Source organism: Pithys albifrons, chromosome 16 (assembly GCF_047495875.1).
Source record: "Pithys albifrons albifrons isolate INPA30051 chromosome 16, PitAlb_v1, whole genome shotgun sequence".
NCBI classification, from domain to species: domain Eukaryota; kingdom Metazoa; phylum Chordata; class Aves; order Passeriformes; family Thamnophilidae; genus Pithys; species Pithys albifrons.
Window position 1 is genome coordinate 1,112,920 of NC_092473.1, and position 26,936 is coordinate 1,139,855.

At 55.5% G+C, this 26,936-nt stretch overlaps 1 protein-coding gene across 1 annotated transcript in view; it reads left to right on the top strand.

Moving 5' to 3' along the window:
• The first annotated feature begins 10,471 nt into the window (after positions 1–10,471).
• Positions 10,472–26,936, top strand: part of RAB40C (RAB40C, member RAS oncogene family) — a 40,714-nt gene continuing 24,249 nt past the window's right edge. Inside the window, exon 1 of the mRNA XM_071571304.1 lies at positions 10,472–10,890. Within this exon, the coding sequence (XP_071427405.1) occupies positions 10,737–10,890 (154 nt within the window). The 5' untranslated portion in view covers positions 10,472–10,736. The remainder of the gene's footprint in view (positions 10,891–26,936) is intronic.

Consider the following 26,936-nt stretch of genomic DNA (forward strand, 5'->3'; position numbering starts at 1 on the left):
CATCCCTTTAAATAGATTTTGGTAACATGAGAGGGGCTGAATTTTTAAAGGCAAGTATTTTTAAATATTATTTTTCAACTTTCCTCTTCCCCTACATTGTGTTTGTACAATATGCTAGTGATTATTTTGGAAGCAAAGGTTAAACCCGTCAGTGCCTCGTGAAAGCAGCACTCGGTGTCATCGAGGAAGCAGCTCCCAAATGGCTTGGGGATGAATTCCTCCCTCCACGTTGGCTCACAGAGCCATATTGAAGCAGCCCCTGGGCTGGCTCAGAGCCAGTGCTGAGGTGCATTAGGTCAAAGGGTGTTTTGGACCTTTTATAGTTCAGCCTTCAAGCGGATCAAACACAGGGTGGAGGATTGGCTTGTAAAGTCACACACTGAGAACTGAATTCAGGTTGCTTGGGGTCAGAGGATATTTATTCTTTTCCCTTTGGGAGGGCTTGGATTCACCACCACTGCAGCACCAGAGAAGGTGTTAAGCACAGGAACAGGGTGCTTGTGGGTCTCATCTACATTGTTTTCCAGAGCAAACAGTGTTTTGTGGAGAGCTGAGCCCTGGGCTGACACTGGAGCTGAGTATGGAGCCCATGGCCTCAGACCGACCCTGAGATGAGCTCAGTTGGTTAAACTCGGTGCTAATAAAGCCAGGCTCAGGGGTTCCATCCCCTATATGGGCCATTCACTAAAGAACTGAACTCCTTGTGTGTCCCTTCCAGTTCAGAGTATTCTGAGATTCTGTGACTGCTCAGGTGTGTGTAGCCATGAGCCCCAGGAGCTCTGGGCTCTGCCAAGGCTCAGAGCTCTGCAGTCCCAGTGTGAGGTCACACAGCTTTGCTGAGTGCAGCTCTGGCTGGGGCTGTGCTGGGGAGGCCCAGCCCAGCTCCTTGCCCAGCCCAGGCAGCTTGGGGCAGGCTGTGCTGCACCCCTGACAGGGTCAGTGCTTCCCTGTTTCCCAGGGCTCCAGTGAGACCCTCCTCAAGGGGTCCCTCATTTTGCAGTTACTGATAGTCAAGGAGCTTTTGAAGCTGTCTCAGCTATGAGACATTTGAAGCCACTTCTTTCCCTGAAAATACAGGGCCATGGTCTAGTGGAAGGTGTCCCTGCCCATGGCAGGGGGTGGAATGAGATGAATTTCAGTTCCCTTCCAACCCAGACCCTTCTGTGATTCCATGATTTGGCTTAGGGGAGTTTCCTTTGAATACACCTCCACAGTGCAGCAGTGCTTGGGGTTTTGTATCCTGGTCTCATTTTGGTGTCTCCTATTCCCTGCCTTGGGGAGAATATCTGTGCACAGGAGGGTTGTGTCCCACTGGGTGCTCTGTGGTTGTGTACCCATTTACACACAGTCCTTACCCAAACTGTGCTTCCTCTGGCTCTGCTGGCTCCTCTGCCCCAGCTCCAGTGAGGGTGCAGTGTCACTGTACCCTGCCTTGCACACCCACATGGCTGTGTTAACTGGCAGGGGAGGGCTGTGCTGGGTCTGCTCCCTTTCCTCTGGCTGTCCAAGGAACCAAGGATGGAGAGCAGCAGGATGTGCTGTGGCTGCAGCACTCAGCCCTTCTCTGGAGGGCTGCCTGTGTATCCCACTGGGAGTTCTGGGGGCAAGGCAGGGTGCCCTGGGCTTTAGGAGTCTTCAGTCAGCACTTCCAGGGGCAGGATAAGAGTTTCCTACCCCAGCCCTGTGTCTCATCCATGTGCTGGGGGCTGTCACAGAAGAGAAGGGTTAGGGCCCCATTGCTTTAGGATGTCCCTGGCCAGATACACTTGAGTTGTCTGGAGCCCTTCATGGTGCAGCCACTGCTCTCCAGTCACAGCCTGCTCAGGAGAAAGGGAAGCTCTGCAGGTAGGTGCTTGGTCCAGACATTCCTTTGCAGGCAAATCTCCAAGGCCTTTGAGGTTTCTTAGGGAGACTGTGAGGCAGGACTACATGGACACTGCTCCCAAAGGATATCCTGTTACCTCATTCTGGGAAGAAGGGCACATCACTCAGAAAAGGCAACGTGGCAGAGGCTTCTCATCACCATCTGCCACTGCAGGCTCTGGGTGGGACATCCCTGCCTGCAGGAGCTGGAGAGATCCTGTTCCTCCTTGATGATCCATGCTGGAAACTTCTGTACAAATACAGCACCTTCTTCTCTTGGAATATCACTGCCCAGGTATTTCTCTGCAGTCCAGGTGGGAATAACTCCAGACTGTGATGCATTTAGTGGATGAATGGTCTGAAGAACGTTTCTCACTCAGCTGAATTCAGCCACGGAGCCCCTTCCTCGCCTGGCTCTCAGCAGGGCAGGTTTACACGTTACCTCCCTCTCATCTTTTCACTGGAGCTACTAAATGATACCCTCTGGTTCCTCCCACACCTGCACAGTTCAGTTCACTGACTGCTGTGAGAGACTTCATTATTTTGATCTTGTGAAAATAATGTTCCTAATATCCTGGCTTTTCAAATCTTTCTGTGGGACCAGACAGTTCATTTGGGATCAAGTGACCTGAAAGCCCCAGAGACAGCACAGAGCTATGAAAACCAGCAAGTGTGACCTTCTCATTGGGAACCTGCCAGATGTATTTGGTGTTCCAGTGCTGGGTTTGTTTACTGGAGGCCAATACTGACTCTGGGAATGGGGAAATACCAAACTGAGAAAATGCTCCTCCTCAAACCTGAGATCCTGAATCTTCTGAGACACAGAATGCTGAGCAGCCCAGCTGGGCAGTGGCAGCTCCTCGGAGTTGCAGTTCTCCTGGCACCCAGAACTGGTGCCCCAGCTGTGCCCCTGCCCCTCACACTGGGTGTTCTTGCCCGTGGTGGTATCTGAGTTCCTCCTGCTGGATGTTTGCCACGTCTCTGCTCTTCCTTTCCAGTCCCTGCTGTGGAACAATCTTCCCCCACCCTTTTCCGACTCTGGGCAGAGACATTACAACAACTCAGCAGACATCCTGCTCAGGAACACTTGACCTTATGTCATCTCTCTAATTAGAAGTTGGGATCAGCATCATCTTCCACAGCAGCACAGACTGGCCCAGCACTGGCATTTCCTCAGGGAAGAGGCTGCTGGTGAGGTTCTGGCTCTGATTTATCCTCAGATCCATATTATCCATGTCAGCCCTTGGATGAGAAGTAGTTGAAGGTTTCAGATCTCCCATTCCTGCCCCACACCCCTTAGAGCAGGCACAAGGAGGCTTTGCCAACCATCAGGCAAAGACTCTAATCTTGGAGACTTTTTTAATACTGCATTTCCTTATTATTATTTCTCCCACCTTGTGGGTTCCCAGTGCTGGCACAAACCCCCTCTACTTAGGCAGGGGGTTGTGAGGGAAAATGTGATTCATTGTGTGCAAAACTCCATCCTAGGCAGAACTTCTGCCTTGGAGAAATCCTTCCCTTTCCTCACCAGCACAGTGTGTGACGATGCTGAAAGGAAACCTCAGTAATTACACTGTACTGGAGGCTCTGGTTATGGGTTTGGGAGTTTTCCCTGCTCCTGCAGCTGGACTGCTCCAGCCCACACCAAGGGGGTTGCTTGCCTGTATAACCCACATGTTGACTCATTCTCAGGAGTGGAGCAGGAAAGTCTCCTGCATTGCCACCCATGAGACAAGAAGCTGCTTTCCTTCTGCCCTGTGCTGCCTTGTCCTGCTGCCCCAACACCACCTTCTTGCTTAACTCAAGCCCTCAGGGATTTGCTCCTTGTGCTTAGACCAGCTAATTGCACCAACCACTGGTGGAGGTTGGAAGGGGCCTTGGGATCACCTGGTCCTGTCCTGCTGCTCACACAGACCCAGGTTGCCCTGGACATGGCCTTGGGATATCTCCAAGGATGGCGACTCCACCACCTTCCTGGACAGCCTGTGCAGTGCTTGGTCACCCTCAGAGTGGAAAAGCTCTTCAGCTTTAGGGCTCTATGTGCTTAAATTCGTGCCCATTGCCTTTTGTCCTGTTGTGCCAAGACCCCATAGTTCAGATCTCCTCAGTGACTGCGAACATTTGCAGTCCTGTATTGTCTCTGTTCCTCTTCCCCCCTATTCAGGAAATCTCTTTGCCTTTTGGAGAGTCTAAGCCCTCTGGTTTTGGGGTGCCTTTGCATTGACTCACATACCTGACCTGCTCCTCACCAGCTGCTCTGGACCTGAGAGCACTTGCTCTGCTGCCCCTCCTGCCTGTGTTGAGCATGGAGGGGGAGCAGAACCCCAAACCTGGCAGTGTCCAGGTGTGCCAGAGGCAGGGAACAGCCCTGAAGCTCTGCAGGGTGAGTGTGCTGGGAATACAGAAGGGGTGGGTCGTGGGTCTGGATCCTCCACATGTTGAGGCCACGGGGCTTTCCAGCTGATCAGGAGCTTTTGGATGTGAGATAAACACAGAGCAATCCAAACCTCACGTGGGCAGCTGGTTTGTGTTCCTGGATGAGAACTGTGCCCAGCACCTTTGCCTTGGCTCACCCTTTGCCATTAGCAGTTGCTGCAAGGGTCCCAGCTGGCAGCCTCACCTCCAGTCCTTCACCATGCCCAGGGCTCAGACCGGGAATGCTCCAACTCCCCATTTACAGTCTCTCAAGCCAGATACAAGGAGGATGCCTGTGCTGGTGGATGCTGGAGGTGACAGAGCATACTCCCTGCATTCCCAGGCAGGCTGGGGCCAGGAGCAGGTTTGGTGCTGGTTGTGCTGCTCAGGGGAGCTCTGTGCCCACTCAGGGCAGGGAGAGGCAGCAGCACCTCTCCCATCCACGGTGTTATTTAACATCTGGCACTGGGGAAATTCATGAGAACTTCACAGCTCTTGTAATCAATCCTCCTCCTTACAGTGTTTTCTGGTTTAAAGCATTATGAAAGAGCACTGAATCACTGACAGTTTCATTAGAAGTGCGTGTTTGTGAGTGAAGTTTGATGAAGTTTGATCACTGGTTAAAAACCACTGGTACATTTTCTCCTTCACTCACGTGAACTACCAGGCAGAGAGCAGCAGCAGCAGCAGAGTTTGCTTTAAATGTCACCACTAACCCCAGCTGGAGGTGACTTCCTTCCCACCACAGCCCTGATGTGAAACGCAGCCTGTGATGTGAAACACAGACCAGTGCAGGAACAAGCCCTGGCTAAGGAATCAGGCTGGCTTCAGGCTCATCACAGCTCCATTTCTGCAGGCAGAAGTGCAGGGCAGTGGCAGTGCCAGCTGGGCAATGACAATGCCAGCAGTGCCAGTGGCAGCAGGTCCCTGCACAGCTGGGATCAGGGATGTTCTGCACATACCAGTTAGAGGTGCTAATTTAGAGATGGAGAGCCTTGTTCTGCTGACAGGTGTGGGCTTTTTTGGTTAGTTAAACCTTTTAATCAGAACTTAAATGGGTTTTGATTACACTGTAATAAAGATGTTGGGAGAAAAATGAAGCTCTTCCCTCTTGTTGAACGTGTGGCTGCCACAGCACAGGGACAGGGAGGCTGGTGGAGGCTCAGTTTATCCATGCAGGCAGCCCCTTCCCCATCCTGAGGCCTGGCTGGGCAGTTCCTCGACCTCTGCTCTCACACAGAGGGGTTTCACCAGCAGTCCAGCTCTGAGTGTTGTGCCAAGGCCAGGCCATGCATCCCGTGGAAGGAGGAGCTCTGATCCAGCCAATCCCACCTCAGGCCTGGTTGAGCTGATGCTCCTCCAGCTCTGGGTTTGCCTACAATTCACTGAGGGGTTCCCTGGTGTCCCCTGAGCCTGTTCATACGGTGTGGTGCTGTTTGGTGTGAGGGGCAGGATCCTCTGCAGCACAGCACAGCCCGAGCAGCTGGGCTGGGAATGAGGGGTGCCTTGTGACCCCTCCTCTCCTCCTCACCCCAGAGCAGGCACTCCCTCGAATTCCATTCCTTCCCCCTTCATCCAGCTGAATGTACAACGATGGCAGAGACCCCAGACTGCAGCAAACCCCTGGCAGGACCACCCCTCTGCCAGGATCACCCCTCTGGCTCTGCCTCACCATCTCTTGCCATGATTTCCACTGGTCTGGGCTCCAGTTTGTTTCCACCATCTCACCAAGGAGGTGAGAAATCCCTTGACTGAGCCATAAACTGGGCCCTGTGGAGTAGCAGGATTGAAAACCAGAGGTTGAGAAAAGAGAAATAAAACAGAGGAGACTCCTGCCCATCTTCCTCCAGTCCACTTCCACCACTTTGGATCCAATGGACCAGAAATGACAGGAGTGCCTTTTCTCTCCTGGGGAATCCAGGCATGCACAGGTCTCCCCTCTCTGCTTTCCCTGCTCACCATTCAGGGCTGTGCCCCGGGGTGAGACTTTCTCTGCAGGCTTCACCCTCCAAGCCCCTGCTCCCTGAGGAGCACCATCAGCAGCTGGGAGTGGCAGAGGCTCCAGCAGGACATCTGCTATTTCGATTTGCTTTATCTGCCATTTCCTTTTGCTTTATATGCTTTTTGTTTAGCTTTATCTGCTATTTCATTTTGCTGTAGCAGTGGCTGTGGGAGCTGGGCAGTTTGGGAGGTGAGGGGGGATGGAGAGGGCTTGATTTGGCCCCTGCCATGTGCAGAAGCCAAACTAAGCAGTGCTGAATGTGAGGATCCCCTCACCTGTGGGGGTACAAACCCCTCACCAAAACAGGCCCCCCCCAGAGGAGTTCACCCCACATGGCTCCAAGGTTGGGAGAGCTCACCTGGAGAGGAGAAGGCTCTGGGGAGACCTGAGAGCCCCTTCCAGTGCCTAAAGGCGCTCCAGGAGAGCTGGAGAGGGACCTGGAAAAAGGGAGGGAGGGACAGGACACAGGGAATGGCTTCCCACTGCCAGAGGGCAGGGATAGATGGGATATTGGGAAGGAATTTTGTTGTGAGGGTGGGCAGGGTCTGCCACAGGTTGGGCAGAGAAGCTGTGGCTGCCCCAACCCTGAAAGTGTCCAAGGCCAGGTTGGACAGGGCTTGGAGTAACCTGAGATAGTGAAAGGTGTCCCTGTCCATGGCAGGGGGTGGGACTGGACGAGCTTTAAGGTCCCTTCCCACCCAAACCACTCCATGATTCTGTGATGTGCCTTCCCCAGGTTGTGTAAGTTCAGAGCATCATCCCCCCCCACGGCACAGCACCCGAGGGGCACAGGAAGGGCCCTTGTTCCCAGAGCCATGGGGCACTGGGGCCCTGCCATTCCATGGGGTGCTCAGATGGGCATCTTGGTGCCCAGGGCTGTGCCTCAGCCTGCTGAGGACTGATGGATTCATCACTGCCCAGTCCCTGGCACTGCACATTTCCAGTCCGTCACATCGAGAGTGGGATGTGCCCTTGGCTGCCCAACCAACATGGTAGAGCCCATTGGACTTTGCCAGCTGCCCTTTGCCTGCTCTCAGCCCACCTCACTGCAGCCCATTTTACAGATTCCCCTTTGCCAACCCCACTTTGGGGGGATCTTTTTCAGAGGAGTCACTGATGGGGGGCATTCACACACCCATGGCACTGCTGTCCTGGCCTGTTGGTGGACAGCAGAGCAATCCCCGAGGGAGGAAAGGGAATCAGCCCTGCAGGAAAAGACAGGTTTGGGCAGCAATTAATGTTTTATAGAAGCAAAAAGTCTCAGTGCTGCTGCAACTTGAGGAGCAAGAGCCAGGGAGCAGAGCAGCAGGAGGAGGAGGAGGGGGAGAGTGGAGCAGGAGCTGACTCAGCAGAGGGAGCTGCCAACAGCCCCCCTGAGCCAGGGGCTTCTGTGCCACAGGGCCAGGGAAGAGCCAGCCCTGCTCCTGGGCAAAGGGGCTGCAAAAGGGCTGGGCTGTGGCAGGTCAGGGGACAAGGCAGGAGGAGCAGAAGGACTCGGGGGCATCTTAGCAGGGAGGGATGTGATGGATGCTGGTCTTCTACCAGCACAAACGGGGGGGAGGAGGGATTCCAAACCAGGACACGGGCAGAGAGGAGGCAGCACAGAGGGAGGTGGGACCAGCGCTGGGGGCTGCAGCCTGAAAGCTGGAGGAGGAGCAAAGGTCAGGAGCGCTGGAGCGGGATGGGCTGGGTGGTGGGCGCCACCCTGTGCCCCCAGCACCGCTTTGTCCCTGTGCTGGCCCAGCAGGACGGAGCTGAACAACTCACAGCATCGTGAGGTCCCCGCATGTCCCAGCCCTGCGGGGACGCCGGTTTGCCCTCACGGCACACAGAGCTGCTCCTGCCCTGCCCTGGCAGGGCCCTGGGCGTGCTCAGCCACTGCCACCAGCACGGGGAGGGACCCCACCCCCGGGGGGACACCGCCATCCCCAACCCTCCCTGCCACCTCCTGCCCCTAGGGTGGCTTGGCAGCAAGGGCAAGGGGTAAGGATTCCCCATCCCTGGAAGTGGCCAAGCCCAGGTTGGACAGGGCTTGGAGCAACCTGGTGGAAGGTGCAACCTCCAAGTGGGAAGTGCCCACGGCAGGGTGTGGGACAAGGTGGTCTCTAAGGCCCCTCCCAACCCTGAGGAGCCCAGGGAGCCTCAGGATCCCTGCAGGCCGAGGGGCACCCCTGGCACCAGCTGGGCTGGGGGGCACAGGCCAGGTTAAATGGGATGCATTGGGAGCAGCCAGGCCGGGAACACCAGGGGTGGAGTGTCCAGCCCTGGAGAGTCACAGAGGGGTTTGTTGGGCACAGATCTGCCAGGAATGAGGGCAGGGAGAGGATCCTCCACACCCTCCCACTGGGAATTCCCCACGGGCACCAGGCCTGGGAGTGGCTCCTCATGGATGCCAGGGCAGTGCCAAGGGATTCCCATGGAGCAGGGCCAGGAGTGGTTACTGGTGTCACAGCCCTCCCTGGGCACAGGCTCAGCACCCACGGCCCCACAGCTGGCACCGTCCCCTGGGGACACTGGATGTCCCATCCCCTGGGGACATCCCTACGCTGGATGTCACCTGTCCAGCCGAGCCCTTACTGGGTGCCCCTGCCCAGAGAGGGGGGTGCACACACCTCCCACCTCCCCAAAACACCACCTGGGCCCTCTCACAGCCGCCTGTCCCCTCTGCCTGAGTGACCCTCCCCAACTGGGTCCCCCACACCCCTCGGTGCCCCCACACCCCTCGGTGCCCCCCGACCCCTCGGTGCCCCCCACCCCTGGATGTCCCCCCACCCCTCGATGCCCCCCCCACCCCTTGGTGCCCCCCACCCTTGGATGCCCCCCACACCCCTGGATGCCCCCCCACCCCTCGATGCCCCCCCCACCCCTCGCTGCCCCCACACCCCTAGATGTCCCCCCACACTCCTCGGTGCCCCCCACACCCCTCAGTGCCCCCCCCACCCCTCGGTGCCCCCCACCCCTGGATGTCCCCCCACTCCTCGGTGCCCCCCACTCCTCGGTGCCCCCACCCCTCGCTGCCCCCCACCCTTGGATGTCCGCCCCCACCCCTCGGTGCTCCCACCCCTGGATGTCCCCCCACCCCTCGGTGCCCCCACCCCTCGGTGCCCCCCACCCCTTCGGTGCCCCCCACCCCTGGATGTCCCCCCACCCCTCGGTGCCCCCCACTCCTCGGTGCCCCCCACCCCTGGATGTCCCCCCACCCCTCGGTGCCCCCCACTCCTCGGTGCCCCCCACCCCTGGATGTCCCCCCACCCCTCGGTGCCCCACACCCCTCGGTGCCCCCCCCACTCCTCGGTGCCCCCCACCCCTGGATGTCCCCCCACCCCTCGGTGCCCCCCACCCCTGGATGTCCACCCCCCCCTCGGTGCCCCCCACCCCTCGGTGCCCCCACCCCTTCGGTGCCCCCCACCCCTTCGGTGCCCCCCACCCTTGGATGTCCCCCCACCCCTCGGTGCCCCCCACCCCTGGATGTCCCCCCACCCCTCGATGCCCCCCCCACCCCTTGGTGCCCCCCACCCCTCGGTGCCCCCACACCCCTAGATGTCCCCCCACACTCCTCGGTGCCCCCCCCACCCCTCGGTGCCCCCACACCCCTGGATGTCCCCCCACCCCTCGGTGCTCCCCCACCCCTCGGTGCCCCCCACCCCTCGGTGCCCCCCACCCCTCGGTGCCCCCCACCCCTCGGTGCTCCCACCCCTCGGTGCCCCCCACCCCTGGATGTCCCCCCACCCCTCGGTGCCCCCCACCCCTCGGTGCCCCCCACCCCTCGGTGCCCCACACCCCTCGGTGCTCCCACCCCCGCCCTGGTTCGCGCCCCCCTCGGGGTCCCCCCGAGCCGCCCCCCCATTCGCTGCCGCCGCCGCCCCATCATGCCCCGCTCGCCGCAGGGCACGCCGGGAGTTGTAGTGCGCAGCCACCCCGCCTCCGAGCCCTCGGGGCGCGCCGGGGCGGGGCCGTCTCTGATTGACGGGCGACTGAGCCTATAGAAGTGGACACAGCGGTAGGGGGCGGGGCCATCCTTGACTTACGCGCAGCTGAGCCTATAGAAGCGCAGAGACCGGCGTGGAGGCGGGGCCTCCCCTGACTGACACACAGCTGAGCCAATGGGCGTGGCGGGGCGGTGCTGCCCGGCCCGGCGCGGCTCAGGTGGGCGGCAGGGCCGGGCGGACGCGCGGGGCTGTCCCGGCGGGCGGGGCGCGCTCGGGCCGCGGGGCCGGCGGCGCTTTGTGCGGGAGGGAGGGCGGAGCGGGGCCGTGTCAGCGGCGGGGGCGCTGCGGGGCCGGGCCGAGCCCTTCCTCCGCCTCCGCCTCCTCCTCCTCCTCCTCCTCCTCCTCCTCCTCCGCCGCAGGTCCCAGCGCGGCCCCGGCGGAAGATGCGCGGCCGGCGCTGAGCGGCGCGGGGCAGAGGCCGCAGCCCAGGCCGGCGGGCGGAGGATGCGGGCCGGGCCGCCCCGCCGATGAGAGGCAGGATGGGCACCCAGGGCAGCCCCGTGAAGAGCTACGATTACCTGCTCAAGTTCCTGCTCGTGGGCGACAGCGACGTGGGCAAGGGCGAGATCCTGGAGAGCCTGCAGGACGGCGCCTCCGAGTCCCCGTACGCCTACAGCAACGGTACGGGCACGGGGGGCGGCCCGCGGGGCCCCAGCGCTGCCATCCCCGCTGCCACCCCAGCGCTGCCACCCCACCCCTGTCACCCCTCGCTGTCACCCCCACCTCTGTCACCCCATCGCTGCCACACCCGCTGTCACCCCCCGCTGTCACCCCCACCCCTGTCAATCCCCGCTGTCACCCCCATCGCCGGCACCCCCACCCCTGGCACCCCCATCCCTGTCACTCCCCTGCTGTCACCCCCACTCTTGTCACCCCCTGCTGTCACCCCCACCCCTGGCACCCCCATCCCTGACACCTCCATCCCTGACACCCCCAATCTTGGCACCCCCATTCTTGTCACCCCCATCGCTGTCACCCCCATCGCTGTCACCCCCACCCTGTCACCCCCCGCTGTCACCCCCCGCTGTCATCCCCCGCTGTCACCGCGTGCCCCAGCGCCGGGCTGGCAGACAGGCAGGGAGGGGTTGTTTTGCTTTTTCCTTTGTTTTTTTTTTTGTTTGTTCTGTTTTGGGTTTTTTCATGCGCGTGGCAGGCAGCGGAGAGGCCTCGGCAGCTCCTTGAAACGCCCCAAAGGTGGAGGGGCCCGTGGGCAGCGGGGCCGGGGGTGATGCCGTGGCCGGAGCGCGGCCGGACCCTCCGCAGGCGGCTCTGCCCGGACCAGCCGCTCCCGGGGGAACCGGCACTGGAACAAAGAACGGGAGCCGCATTCCCTGCCCGGGGCCGCCCGGGCTCGGGGCTGTGCGGGAGCGGCTGGCGCGGCCGATCCGCTTCCTGCCAGCGCCGAGGCTCTGATGGAGCCCCTGACAGACCATTAACTACCGTGTCACAAGACCGTAATTAAGAGCCAAGGAGCGGCGCGGCGCGTTCCCCGCGGTCCCGGCCGAGCTCGGCCTGGCGGGGTGCGGGTCCTGCCGGGAGCTTCAATCTGTCATCCGTCCCCCGCGCCGTGCCCGGTGACACCTCCCCAAGGGCTCGGACCCCGCTCCAGCCCCGAGCCCGCGGCAGGAGCAGGTGGTGCTGGGTTTGCCTGGTAACAGGAATTCGAGGGAATGCAGAGCTCCTTGATGCTCCACATTGGCCGCATTTGGAGCTGGTCCTCGGAGCCCCCAGCAGCTCCCCAGGAGCTGATGCAAACCTGCACCTGGTCCACAGGGATGTACAGGGAGCTGGTGACTCAGGAGCTGGGCTGCCCGTGGAATGGGAGCAGCAGTTCTGGAAGGAGAGGGCTGTGGGATCTCCTGCAGTGACCACCTGGGCTGGTGTGGGTTGCATTTGATGAGGAGCTGGGAGCTTCAGAGCTTCCCTGGAGAGTGTTTGTATCTCTGGAGAAGCTGCCTCAGCTGGGAGCTGTAGGGTTGGGGTTTGCTAAGCAGAGTGTAACGGGGCGAATGTTTGAAGTGAAGTGTCACAGTTGGGATTGTCTCCTCATGGAAATGGATTTGAAGCAGGCACGGCAGGAGTAAGTAGTAAAGTGAGTGTGTGGTGTCTGTACATACACCCCAAAGAACAGGGATTGTTACTGTGGCTGTAAAGGCTTTGTCTTGGAATCTGCTCTTTGATAGCAACTAAATACCATCATCTTATTGCTGGTAAAAGAAGTCTCAGTGATCTAATATTTTCAGAACCTTCCCTTGTCCTCTGTGGGCAATTGAGCCCATTCCTAATTAGAGAATTGGGTCACATGCTGTTGTTTCACAGTAATATGTGCTCTGATAGTCTCTGCCTCTGTTGCTCCTGGGAAGCGACGCACCTTTAGGATAATCAGCTGGAGTGGCTTTGGTGTCTGAGTGGATTTGCTGTGCTGATACTGCTGACAAGCCTTGGCAATGGAACTCCCCGTGTCTCTGGCACAGCTGGATGTGCTGACAGGGCACGTTGCTCCCCTGCCCTGACAGAGACCATTCCTGAGCCAGGGCCCTTGGGTTTTGGGAACAGCTCGTGCCTGGCCTCCCCTTTGACACGTGCCTAATGCCACCCCAAAACTGCAGCACTCCTTACAGGGAGGCTCTGTTTGTAAATCTGCTCTTCCTGATCCCCTCCCAGAGCCCACATCCCAGTATGAAACACGTGCTGTATCACACACTGCTTGTTTGGTCAGTGCAGAAAGCACAGTTTGCTGGTGTGCAAGGGAGTGTGCTTTGGGCTGCTCGTGTGGAGCAGGGAGGGGAAGGGCCCTTGTGCCCTCTCTCTCTGGCTGGGGTCTGCCTGCTTTTACTCTGCTGTTTGGCAGCAGTTGTAACCAGCCAGGTTTTTTGGGATGCAGTGGGAAATGGATTGGCCCTCCACCCTTGGAAGTGAAGCTCTCTAAATGAGGCTCTGTGTTTTTGCTGTTCTTACCCAGCCTCTAGAAAAGGGACTGAGGGATTCCTCTCTTCTCCCTGGGCATGTGGCTGTTGGATCAGCACACAACTGAGAGATGAAGAGCCCTTTTTTGATGGGCTTTTTCAGGCTGGAAGCAGCCTCTGCCTGCTTGTGTCTGGTGGCAGGTCGGAGCTGTGTCTGTCTGTAAAGCATCAGAAGTGCTGCTGTCCATCCTTTTCCAGGATCCCTGAGCAGAAGGGTCACTTCTCAGCACAGCCTCAGAGCTTGGCACCTTGTTCTAAATTTGGCACATCTTAAATTAGTCCCTGCAGTTCCTGTGGTGCATAGCAAGGCCTCAGCAATGTCCTTTCTTTAAATTGCTGGGAAAATAAACCTGCTCTGTGGGAGCAGAGGTGATTGTTACTCCCTGTCACAGGAAGGGGAGTGAGCAATAAATGCCCTGATGATGCACTGAGCCTGAGGGCACTGGCTGCAGAACTTCTAGTGACAAAAAAATGGCATTTTGAGGAGGAATGTGAGGTCCAGGTGTCACCTGGTTGTTTCTTACTATGTTTGTGCTGTAGCTATAAAATGTACCAGGCTCCAGGAGCATCTGCCAAGTGTTCCCTCCCCAGCAGGGAGTGTTGTTTGTGTCCTGTGGCTGGATACTGTAACTGAGTTGGATTCACCTTTGCTACTTCCTGGCCATCCACTAAAGACCCTGAATTCCCACCAGTGTTTTGGCAGGGAGGGTGCTCTTCTGGGCTTCCAGCGTTGTCCTCCTTCCCAGCTTCCCTCCTTAAATCTGTAGTTGTGGAGGCAGGATGTCATTCTTGGAGCCTCATTGCTGCTCTGGACAGCTGGAGGACCTCACCTGGGAACCAAAAATCCTGATTTTTCCTTGAATGCCCTCTGCTCTGAGCTCAGGCTCCTTCTCCCCTGGTTCAGGAATGGGCTGCTCTGGCCCCTGTGCTGTGAGCCACAACGTTACACCAGACTTGGAACGAAAGTCTGTGCCTTACTCATGGGTGTGAGTCCACCACACAGGTCACTTTTGACTTTGGTGGTTAAATGGCTCACTTGGGGTCTGTCCTCACCCTTCCCCAGGTACTGAAGCAGGACAGAAGTGTCTGTGGTTGCAGGGTGGTTTTGGACATGAGATGTGGTGGAGCTGCACATGGAAGCAGAGGTGGCCACTGGGGTGCTCCTCACCTGGGGAACCCGTGACTCTTTGTCACCACCGTGTCACACATCCACTCTTGAATAGCTGCTTGTCCATGTGCTGAAATGACCTTGCCCAGCTGGTTTGTTGGCTTGTTGGAGCAGCCCAGGTGAGTCAGGGCAGGACTGGGAGCAGGCACGAGTGCCATCGCTGCCGGGGGAGAGGTGCCCCAGGCTGGGCTGGGCTGGGCTCAGCACCACCTGGGAGGGGATGTACTCCCTCCTCACAGCAGGGAGGGCCTCTGCTGTGGCCTCCTTCCCCCTCACCTGCTGCTGTTCCCACAGGAAAGGAGAAGTGTGTGGTAGGGAGTGAGTAGAGCATGTTTGGGAGCAGATGGCTTGGACTGGAAGGGGGGTGGATTTTTTTTTATTTTTCCCTGTCCTCAGCTTGGATTGAGAAAGTGATGAGGATGCAGCCAATGTTCTCACTCTGATCTCCTTGCAAAGAGCACGTGAAAGCTGCAGTGAGAGCCCTGCTCTGCACGGGGCTGGTGCTGAGTGAGACCAGCCCTAATCCACTGAGCCCCAGAGCCATCTTTCAACCCATCCCTTGGCTGGGGTTTAGGGCCTTTATTTGAGCACCATCCTTAGGTACTCAGGTACTCTCCTGCTATCCAAGACCCAAGGAAATGTTAGGGAAGAGGTAACTGAAGTGCTCAGTGCAATACCTACCAACAGGTTTTATGGTTCTGACCTTTCCCAAGAGCTCTTCCCCCATAGCAGAAGTTTGGGAATTCAGCTCCTGGGCAGGGACTGTGAGCCCACCATGGCTGAGGTTCCATGGCAGAAGAAAGGTCTGGGGCAGTGCAGCTTTGTGCCCTTTGCCTGGCTGGGAGGAAGGGGAGAGGCAACTGAAGACACTGGCCAGCCCCCAGGGGTGCTCAGTCCCCTCCAACCCCTCCTGTTTGCCAAGGGCTGCTGTTATTGCCAGGTTGTTTATTTGAGTCACCCACATCTTTGGATGTTCTGGTTGTTCTTGTGCAGCTGTCTAAATCTGGAGGTCCCTAAGCTGCCCCTTTCAAGTCTTTACAGTAATTCCTCTCTCAGTATGTGACCTCTCAAGCACCAGTGTGCATCCAGAATCTCCACCTGTAAACTCTTCTTTCCTTTGCTGCAGTCTCCAAGTTAGTTCTGGGCCAACCAGGAGATCCCCTGTCTCACAACTGTGTATGGAGGGAGGAGGATTCCCTCTTCCTCACTGCCATGGTGGGAGGGCATGCAAGAGGATAATTCTCAATGCTTCTACTCCTTGCCTGTCGAGTTTCCAAGACTGCCCAGGCAGAGAGGGTCTCTTGCATCTCCTCCACAGCCTCTTTGCTGCTGTGTTTGCCTGAAGGTCCTGCCACTCTGGTTGGCTTTTCGCAAACCTTAACAAAGTGTGTTGCTGAGCAGCTGTGCTCTAAAGTTGCACTTTGGGTAAGGCCAGGCCTTCCCTCCATCCCTGCCCGCCCCTCCCCAGGCACACAAGGACTGCTGGGTGTCCCCGTGTGCAGTGAAGCCTCCCCGGTGTGGTGACACCTTCTGGCACAGGCACGGGAGCTGCAGGTGTCGAGCCCAGGCTTCAGATGGCAGCTGAGTGCTCCTGCTGTGCTGCTGGGCTGTGCCAGGGCTCCCTGTGCCATCAGCAGGGAGGGGAGCTGCGATGCTGCTGCTGCTGCTTTGCTCCCTCCCCTGCTCACCTGGCCTTGTCCCACCAGGTGTGTCCTGCTGTCCCCAGAGCACCCTCGTCCCTGTTGGTGGTAGACACGAGCTGGCTGGGCTGGCCCTGCTTCACCTGCTGCAGGCCAGTGGAAACTGCTGTTTGTGTTCTGGCATGACTGTATTCTTTGGAATAATGTTTGGAATAATGTCTGAGTTTGAGGTTTAAGCGCTCTGACGGGAGGGGGATCGAGGCAAAGTGTTCCAAGTGCAGCCCTGCCCTCACATTCCCGGAGTGGCAGTGGGAATGTTTCAGCTGGACTGGACTGGTCGTGCTGCTGGAAACCTCTTTTGATGACTTGCAGAGTGGAGAGTGTTGTTGCAGCAATTCCCAGTGTCTGCCAACACTTGCCTCAGTGTCCTTCAGGAATTTCGCTTCCCTGTCATCAGGGATGCAGAGCTGAGCTCATCAGAGCAGGCAAACTCAGGCAGCTCCAGCGTCTCTCATTTCTCCATTGTTTACTACAGAACCTTTGTGTGAAAAATAATTCCAAACATTCTGGGCTGAACCTCCAGCTCTGCTTAATGTGGGACTAACCAGCTGCAACTTAAACAAACTTCAAAACAAAGCAAACAAACAAACACAAATCCCCATCAAGCCAAAAACCAACCCCCAGACCGAGTGCCTGGCAGGTGTTGGTGTCTCTCAAGTCAAGATTAGGGAGGCAATGCAGCGTAGGCTGTTGAGTGTGCAGAACTTTAGAGGAGGGCTGAGTTTTTGTTGGGATTTTATAAAGCTGGGCACTTACTCTGCAAAGTTCCGGGTTGCACTGGGCAGTTCTCACCACCTCTAATCCCTCTGTAAAAGCTTTGCTTTTGTGGCTGTTAACGTGTTCCTGAGCCCTGAGTGCACAAAGGTGATGTGAGCTGAGCAGTACAAAGCTGAAAGGGGTGGAACGTTCTTCTAATAACTGGGATTAAAAGTTTCTCTGTGGTTTTTGGTTGCAAAATGCAAGCAGGTTTTGCTCTCTCCAGATCCAGGTCCACCTCTCCTGATGGGGGTGGTTTTGGTTGGTTGTTTTGGTGTATAAGCTGCACAGGAAAGCCTGTGGAAAATGTCTCCTCCTTCAGCTTTTGTTTCCAGCTGTTCTCTGGCATGTTTTCCTCCCTCTCAGAACAGCAGAGCATCTTTCCATTGCACTTGAGAACAGCTGCACTCTGAGCTGAGCTTTGGAGCTGAGGTTTTACAGCGCTGATGTTCCACATCTCATTCTGTTTCTGTTTGCCCCTCACTGTGCCCTGGCAGCCCCAGCCCAGCTCAGAGCACTCCAGGAGCATTCTGGTCCCTGTGGGATTGCAGGAGGAGGAAGGGAGTTCCACTGGGAAAACCTCAGGCTCTGTTTTGCCAAAGGCTTTGCTGTGAGATGGGATTCACCTGAAAGAAAATTCCCTGGAGCACAGAGGGTGATGGCTCAGGGCTCTCCATCAAAGAGGTCTGTTTGCTTCTGCAAAAGTTGTAGTAATAGCGAGGTTACAACATCAGCTCAGAAATTGTTTGTTCCTATAGAGGTTCTGTTTGCACAGAGCATTCTACGTAGCCACAGCTTTTTGGATTTTCTTCCTCTTTTCTGCCTCATCTTTGCCTCATTTCCACCACGCCATTCTAGACAGTATTAGATCATTGTAAAGCTTTAACACCTGCTCTCCTATAAATATAAGTACTTGCTGTCCTCTACATGCTGTGCAGCATCAGGCACTGAATTTTGACAAAAATCCTCATGCAACTCAAAAATTTTTGCTGTTTAAACAAAATATTTGCTGTTTAAACCATCAGTGGATAAGGAGGAGAGAGGCAGAAAGGGTACACTGAAAGGCTGTGCTTAAATGGCAGTTTAGTAGAAGGTTCTGTGCATCTCTGGGATAATCTTATTTTAAAGAACATGCAGATTTTTGTATAAGTTTCTTTTCTAGGGATGCCTTTTCACCTTCTTTCCAGCCCAACTTTGGGGTACCCTGGCCCACCTGGGGGTTATATCATGACAGTTCCCTCTCTGTGCCAGGTGATTGTTCCTGCTCACCCCCAGTCCTGTCCACAGGAATTACCCTGCCCTGTTCCCTTCAGTTCCCAGCTGTAACAGCACCAGGCTGGAGCCCCTTTGGCGTGTGGTTCTGGAGGCCAAGTGGGCTGGAGATGTAATTAGATGGAAAAAAACACAAGCAAACAATGAACAAGCAAAGAAAACCCAACAAAAAATCCCCACTATTTTGCCCATTGTTTACTAAATCATAAATCCTCTCTTGTCCAAAAAGTTGTTATTTTTCTTTTGTTGTGAAAGTACCCGAGTGACCTGATGGTGGTAAAATCTGCTCAGGAAGCAGGACATGAAACACAAGGCAGTGAAACTCTGCAGGGGCAGATCTTCCCTGAGAGCCTTCCCTGTGCTGCTCCCTGTGCCAGCAAACATGTTTGCTGTGAAACACCTCTGTAGGTTGGGACATGCTTGTGCTCTTACAGGTGTCATCTGTATTAAGGGCTGAAATTCGATACTTTTTTCTGTTCTAAAACTGCCAAGTGCTGGCTTTTTCCTTTGCTGTGCTCCAGAGAGGCTGCCAAGGGAGCTGGAGTGAGATCTTTGTCCTGTAGGTCAGGAGGTGACCTGGGAGGCTCCAGTTTGGGCTTTGAAAACACAATTTCAGGCAGGTGAGAGCTCTGTGAGGCAGCACAGTTTGTGCAGGTATTCAGGGGGTGCTGTGCCAGCAGGGCCACTCCATCCCATAGGGACAAGGAGGGAACACTGAACAGCCCAGCCACGCACTGGGAGTCTGGCCCCTGAGATTCCTTGTCACTGGAAACAGCCCATGGAAATGTGAAGCCAATGTTTGTAGCTATCCTAGTGCTTCCAGCATGGAGCAGTGCCTTCCCAGCTTGGAGCTGCTCCTTCCCAGCTTGGAACAGTCTCTTCCCAGCGTGGAGCTGCCTCTTCCCAGCTTGGAGCAGTCCCTTCCCAGCGTGGAGCAGTCCCTTCCCAGCGTGGAGCTGCTCCTTCCCGGCTTGGAGCAGTCCCTTCCCAGCGTGGAGCAGTCCCTTCCCAGCTTGGAGCAGTCCCTTCCCAGCTTGGAGCTGCCCCTTCCCAGCTTGGAGCTGCCCCTTCCCAGCTTGGAGCTGCCCCTTCCCAGCTTGGAGCTGCCCCTTCCCAGCTTGGAGCAGTCCCTTCCCAGCTTGGAGCAGTCCCTTCCCAGCGTGGAGCTGCTCCTTCCCAGCTTGGAGCTGCTCCTTCCCAGCGTGGAGCAGTCCCTTCCCAGCGTGGAGCAGTCCCTTCCCAGCTTGGAGCAGTCCCTTCCCAGCGTGGAGCTGCTCCTTCCCAGCTTGGAGCAGTCCCTTCCCAGCTTGGAGCAGTCCCTTCCCAGCGTGGAGCAGTCCCTTCCCAGCGTGGAGCAGTCCCTTCCCAGCTTGGAGCAGTCCCTTCCCAGCGTGGAGCTGCTCCTTCCCAGCTTGGAGCAGTCCCTTCCCAGCGTGGAGCAGTCCCTTCCCAGCGTGGAGCAGTCCCTTCCCAGCGTGGAGCAGTCCCTTCCCAGCTTGGAGCAGTCCCTTCCCAGCTTGGAGCAGTCCCTTCCCAGCTTGGAGCAGTCCCTTCCCAGCTTGGAGCAGTCCCTTCCCATCATGGAGCAGTCCCTTCCCAGCATGGAGCTGCCCCTTCCCAGCGTGGGGCTGGTGGTCAGTGCTGCAACACCAAACTGTGGAGCCAGTGAGATTCCTGGTGGGTGGTGTCTCATCATGGAGAGTTTTTGTGGAGCTCTGGAAGTGCCTGTGCTCAGCAAGCACGTGGTGCTTACCCCATCTACACCCAGCTGAAGGGCTGCAGCTTTTTCTTCTGTTTTGGTGCAGGGCATTGGTCTGGAAACACTGTCACTGTCAGCCAAGCCTGGGATGCCAGCTGGGGTGTGGGTGGGGGGCCAGGGGTCCTGCACATCCTGAGCCTCCTCTCTGCAGGATCCCCAGGCAGGTGGGCAGGTGTGCATGTGCCCCTGGGCTGCCCCAGGAGCAGGCTGCTGATGGTAGTTCTGATGCTGTAGAGCAGCATTTCCCTGCACAGTGTCCAGAAACATCCTGGAGGGCCAGGATATTGAAGGTATTTCAGACAAAAACTTGGATATTTTTCAGTGTTAGTTAGGGGTTTTTTTGCCTCCAAGCATATTTTGGTGTTTGTATGGTCATCCAGCAACAATGCAGACTGTTATGGTGCCCTCTGATTTCCCTCACAGGCTGCCTTTGTTTCTGCCTGCAGCTGTATAGTTTTTATGGAGATCTGAACTGCAAAGCATGAAGAAACTCTTTTGTTTGTTGTTGCTTCTGTGCATAAAATCATTCTTGATTTTCTTCTAAAGCACAAATCCACTTCACATCTCTGTTTCTGGACTGACTTTGGGCTGTTTCTGGGGCTTCCCGGGTGTCCTCTGAAATTGTTGGAGCTTTAGGAACAGATTTGCTGCTGGCTTTGCCTGCTGTTTTCAGATGCCCTTGTCACCCTTCCTGGGCCCAGCACAGACTCCTCTGTGGCGACCACGGCGCTGCTGGGCTGTAAAGCAGGCGCTGCACAAGTGAACTCCTCTGCAAATCTGGGCTTCTCAGAGGTCTCCAAATAAGTGTTTTGCTTTAGGCTGATTACAAAACCAAACAAGCAATTGTTTGCCCGAGATCCCCACCTACGAGCCCTCAGCTGGAGCTGAAGATGCCTGGGAGCAAATGGATGTGAGCAGACTTCCAGGTTAAGTGGAAATCCCTCTCAGCTGAAATGAGGCGAGCATGAATGGAAAATGGAGTATGTTTTTCAGGAGAAAACCTACAAATGTGGGTAACTGCAGATAATTGAAAGGCGTGTTCTCTCTGTGCCGGGCTGGGTCTCAGTGCGAGGAGCTTGGCAGCGTGTTGGATGTATCACCCAGAGCTGCCAAGAGCCGTGGCAGCTCCCTGGAGCTGGCAGAGCCCCATGCAGGGCTTTGGGGCTGAGCTCCTCCTCTCCAGCCACTCTCATGTGCTGCACACCAGGGCCATGGACCTCCTGGTGGCCTCCCCTGAGCTGTGCAGGGAGGGTGGGTTGTGTTTGTGCTGCAGGAGCAGGACATGGAGGCTGGAGCAGGGGCTGCCATCTCAGGCAACCAACAGGAGGACAAGAGGGCAGGGGCTTGAGCTCTGCCAGGGCAGGTTTAGGTTGGATTTCAGGACAAAGTTCTTTACAGAGAGACTGGTCAGGCATGGGAATGGGCTGCCCAGGGAGGGGGTGGATTCTCCAACCCTGGAGGTTTTTACGGTGAGACTGGACGTGGCACTGAGTGCCATGATCTGGTAATCAAAGTGGGGTTGGATTAAGGGTTGGACTTGATGATCTCGGAGGTCTCTTCCAACCCAACTGATTCTATGGTTCTGTGATCTCCAGCGGGTCTGGTCTCCCTGTACCCCATCCCAGCTGAGCCCCTCCAGCCCCGTTCCCAGGGCTCAGCCCCACCACAGCACAGGAGCACAGAGGCAGCATCATGTGCTCACTGACCTTCAGCCCCGGCCCTGCAGGCAGGAGCTGGGCTGTTCTGCAGTGCTGCTGTTGGGGAGCTTTTATCACCCTGCTCGAAACCAAGTGGTGATATACTGGGAGGTAAAGGCCAACACAGAAAGGCACAGGCCTGGGATGAGTCCACCTTTCTTTGGTTGACCCCTGTTGTTGGTGAAGGTAATTTGTTGTTTATCTAAAGAGTAGGTAATTGAATGCATGACTCAAACTGATGAGCTCATGTGTTGTTGGGAAGGGATTTTTCTCGTGGCTCCCAGCTCTGAGCTGACTGGTTAAATTGCTGCTGTTAATGTGCTGCTGTGCACACTTTTTAAGGTCGAGTGACTTCATCAGTTGTTATTTGAATAGCTTGAATTCTCTTTTTCATCTGTTAGTTTTGATGCCCTCCTACCCCATTTTTTCTGAACCATTTAGTATCACTTACAGATGACAGAGAAAGTGGCTGCTCCTCAGAGTACATAGTAGGAGCTGGGGTGGAAGATAATGTACAGGTGATGTCTTCTGTGTACAGATCCTGTTTTAAATTACTCATAGAATCAGAGAATCTCAAACCTGTCTCTCACCTTACCTGGGATCTGGCCCAGCAGCTCCTTCTGCCTGGGAATGGCTCTGGGGTTGGATCAGTACATTTGGTCCAGCCTGTTTGCTCTGGACGTGCTCTCACCACCTGTGATTTCCATGCCCATCTGCCTCCTTTGACTGGAAGTGAAGTGATAAATCTTCATCAGCTTCTGTCCACAATCAGACAATTCTGATAGGAGAATTCTGCTCTTTTACTCACAGTGTGGTGAAAGCTTGGAAAAAACCCCAAAGCCCCCAAATAAGACATTTTGAACTACACTATAATGCATCCTGGCTTCATCCTGCTCTTGGAGCACCTTGGTCACTGGACCCACTCACAGTAGGTTGGTGTTTCATGACCATCCCCAGCATAAGCAACTGTTAGATGGAAAGGTGCAGGATGTGGTGCAGTGAGAAGGGAGCCGTGTGGTGGTGGGAGTGTAGTCACTGCTGTTGGCTTGTGGAACGTGGTTCTGCCTCACCTGGTCTGAGGGAGAGCCTGTGGAGAAGCCCTGAGATTTATGGCACTGGCTGTGGCACAGGAATGTGCTGTGGAGCTGCTCTGTCCCCCTGGGCCTCACCCTGTGCAGTTTTCCCAGTGTACCCCCAGAGCTGGGCTCTGGACAGGCTGCTGGGAATGCTGCCTGTGGGAACACCCTGTGGGCTGGGGGTACTTCACTCTGAAATAACCTCCCAGGGAGGGTCTTGGCTCAGGGCTGCTGGGACTGCTCTGCCAGTATCCCTGCTGTCCAAATTCCTGCTGTGAGCCCCCCAAGTGAGTACAGTTTGGTTGTGGGGGTGGTCTGTGGGGTTTTGCCGTGGGTTTGGAGTGAGGCTTTTGCATGCTGGTGATGGAAGTGGGAATGACACTTACTCTGGAGCTGGCCTGCTGTCATGGGCCAGTGCAGACCTGGAGCTACTACACCCACCTTTTGGCCTCAGTTTTGTGACCTCCCAGCACTTCTCTTCCCTCTGTTCTCTCGGGGTGGTTGGTGGGGATGGGACTTGGCTGGATGTTGCTGCATTGCCTTTCTCTGTGCCCAGCAGGGAAGGGATGGGGCATCTGGCTGCTCCCCCACACTGTGCCTGCAGCTTCCCAAAGGAGCTGGGCAGCCCCACGTGGTGCCTGGGCTGCACACACAGTGGCAGGGCTTTGCATTCTAACCCCAGCCACATCAGGCATGGCTTGGAAAGCTCTGGTAACATCTGTGACACCCAGGGACTTGGGAGAGTAAACAAGTCACTGTTGGACACTGCTCAGACATTGCTGGCATTTGGGATAAATTAATTTCTGCACTTATGGCTTTAGGCTGGACTTAGCAGAGCACAGAAGGGCTGCAGTTCCAAAGTCTGTGGCACAGGCAGAGGAGCAGCCACTGTCCTGGGTTTTGCACAGATTAATTGTTTGGCTTTTCCTCTTCTCATTCAGCTGGAAGGTTGGCACAGGCCCTTTCCTTTGGTGGGAGAGGGAGGGACCTTTCAGCAGCTCATGTCTTGTGCACACACCAGGAAGAGGACAGCTGGCTGGTGTGACAGCAAACATGTCTGCATGTCCCCAAAGATGTGCCAAGGGACTGTGGCAGGGGAGCTTGAGTGACACCCAGCCAGGCTCTGCCAGCCCTGCAGGAGGGGACAGCCTGGAGAGTAAGGGACTGCCAGGGAGGGGACAGGGCTCTTGTGCATAGTTTATGTTCTCACAAAAATTCACAGTTGCTCCAGTGTTCTTGGCATCCACAGCCTTGTCTGACCTGCTGATAAAGGTTTTGAGTCAAATTTACCCATCTCTGTTTACCCCCAGCTTCTGGAGTCCTCAGTGCTGAGAAGCTTCACCTGAGATTCATTCTTACATATTTTCCTTTTGCAAAAGCGAAATAAAAAAGGCTTTACAGTCTGTTGACCCACTCTGAAGTGTTTCTTGGTGCTTATCTACCTTTGTGACAGAAAACACTCATTTAATACCAGCTGCACACTGGGTGGTTCTGATCCTTCCCTGTGTAGTAAGGAAGGATTGTCACAACATGGGTTACAAATTCATGGCAGAGTTGTCTGGATACTCTTGACAGTGTTTGCCTGTTTTGTAATCGTGGCATGTATTTAATTTTTCAGTTCTCTGCTCTCAGAGACCTCTATCCCTTTCTCCAGTGTCATGCAGCAGGACCAGCCCTTCACAGCTGGTGACTCCAGTTCACTGGGAAATCTCAGCAAGTTCAATATTTGATGTGTCTTCTCTGTTTTCATTCCAGCCCTGTGCTCTCCCCTCTTCTCAGCAGCCACTGGTCAGTGTGGCACTAAACCCACAAACCCTTAGGAAGACCTTTTAAGAAGCCTGAGACTTCTGCACTGGGCAGAGCTGGTGACCTGTAGGCAAACAGAAGAGCCTGGGGGTGTCTGGGGGGAAAATCCTGTGTTTTCAGTCAGACATTGATGGTGTGGTGGCTTCAGCTGTACTAATGACAGGCACAAATCAAAGTCCATCTCCAGGCTTGCTGGGTGAGGCACTGTGGTGGCACAAGGTGAGCAAGAGAGTCCCTTTCCCCTGTCCCCAGCAATGACATGAGGTGGTACAGAATGACCTTTGTGTCCTAGCAATGCCCTCTTGGCTACTGCAAAAATTAACCCTGTCCTGGCCAGAACCAGGACGTTCTCCCCCTCTTATTCCATACCATGTGTGTCATGCCCAGGTCCTACCCCTTCCCACTGTGTGTGCACATACCAGCACAGGCATCATTTCCATAGTCAAGGGCTGCCCCTCCAAGATGTCTGTTGAGTGCAATCAATCCAGGTCTGTGGGTTCTCTCCATCCTGAATGTCTCCCAGGACAGGAGGGCTGGGGTGCTGTCAGGTGGTTCCAGCTGCATCAGGAGCTCCCCACGGGTGTGTCTGAGGCAGTCCATGCTCATTGTCCATGGCAGTTCTGGCACACAGTGGCAGTGTCATGCAGCAATCAGTATCATACAATTCAACATTACAGACTGTTCTCACCCAAAAATCAAATCCCCTGCAGGGACACATCATGTTTCCCCATCCCTCTTCATCACCCACCAAGTGCACCCTGAGCAACACCAATCCCAGGGATGGGTTTGCCTTTGCTTGAGGCAGAACTGATCCAGACTATCTTCCCTCACACATTCCTCCTGTGTGCCATGGGAACTATCCCCTTCCCTGGTACAGAGAGGTTTGCATTGGGATGACAGTGAGCCAGTGCTGGAATGTCCCAGTCCAGCAGAGCGTGTCTGTAGGGGTGTGACAGTCCACCCAAATTATCTTATTTATATAATGCATTGAATGAAGGATTGGCCTTGGCTCATCATCACTGTACACCTCGTTTTGCTTGGAGACCTTAATATCACTTTGCAGGTGGGTTGGTTGTCTTCTTTTGAATTATAAATAAATGAAAGCAAATTTAATTTTAAACAAGAGGAAAAAAGCTGAGGTGGCATTATCAGCACATGTCTGTGAGCTGAGGGAACTGATTATGTTTTCAATGAAGTTCAAGTAATGTGCACTGGTTCTTATGGGTGGACCAGCCAAGTGAGGTGGTGGATTCTGAGCTCCCACAAGCAGAAAACAGTTGTGTAAGAAATGAGGTGGCAAAAGCATCCTTGGCCAATCTGACTCATGTAACCTGTAAATGACTTTAAGTGTCAAAGTGGAAATGACTTTGAGTGTCTCTTGGAAGGAAAGCAAGTGTGTCTTCAAACTATATCAGTGCTTCACTTGAGTACACTGATTTTTTTTTTCCTTTGGAAAGAGATTTTTGAGCATCACCTGGAATGTCTTTTGCCCCAGATTTGTGAATAAATTATGTTCTTCTTAAAGACACTGTGGGTGCAGACTGGGGGTGTTGCAGCCCAGCCTTCGAGGCAGGTCTCAGGAAAACCTGCTGGTGGCTCACTGAGTGTGGGAAGGTCCCTTCATCCCTCTGTCCCATCAGCAAGTCCTGGTTGTACCTTTGTGATGTTTGTGTAGGTGCAGTGGGGCTGTTGGTGTTTGGATCATTTAGAGAGGACTCTTGGTTTGGACCAGTAACTAAAATGCAGTATTGGCTCTGGCCAATATTCCAGCACCCTGAGGGCTGGAGTTGTTCTCAGCCCAGCACTGAGTGAGGATCTCCTTGGAAAGCTAAAGGAGGAGAAAGGCATGTGCTGCTCTCAGGTTTAACCCAAATCTGCCTTTTTAAGGGGAGGTGACCCTTCTGGTCCCCCCCCAGGCCTTAGGGCACCTTGGACATCTGCAACAGCAAACGTGTCTCCCTTTCTCTGAAACCAAGACCCACACAGAGCCCAGAGGCCGCTGTGTTTCAGCAGTAAATATTTACAGAGCCTTGTTCACTTGAGCTATTTAAAGTAATTTTCCTGAGCCATCAATCTGTTCAAAGGGAGAGCATGAAAAGCACATCTCCCTTGTCTTTCTCCCTTTTCCAGTGTGACTTCCAGATCCAGGCACCTGCTTGCCTGCTGCTTCCTCCCTTGTGTTCCCACGCTCATGCAGGTGCAGCTCAGGGGCTTGGCAGAGGGGAGATGCCCCTGTCTCCAGCCATGAATTCCCGATGGGAAAGGGAACTGACAGCCTGATACAAAGTGCTGGGAAAACAAATTATCCTTTCTCTTGGAGGGGTTTTACTTTTCCTGTTCGCATCAGGTGTCACCTTTGGCTGAAAGCCTGAACTAAGCCCAGGCTGGGTGTGGGGTTTCCAGGTGATGGCAATGCAGAGTGTGTTATGCACTGCATGAGTAATTTGGAAGAGGTCAGAGTTTCCTA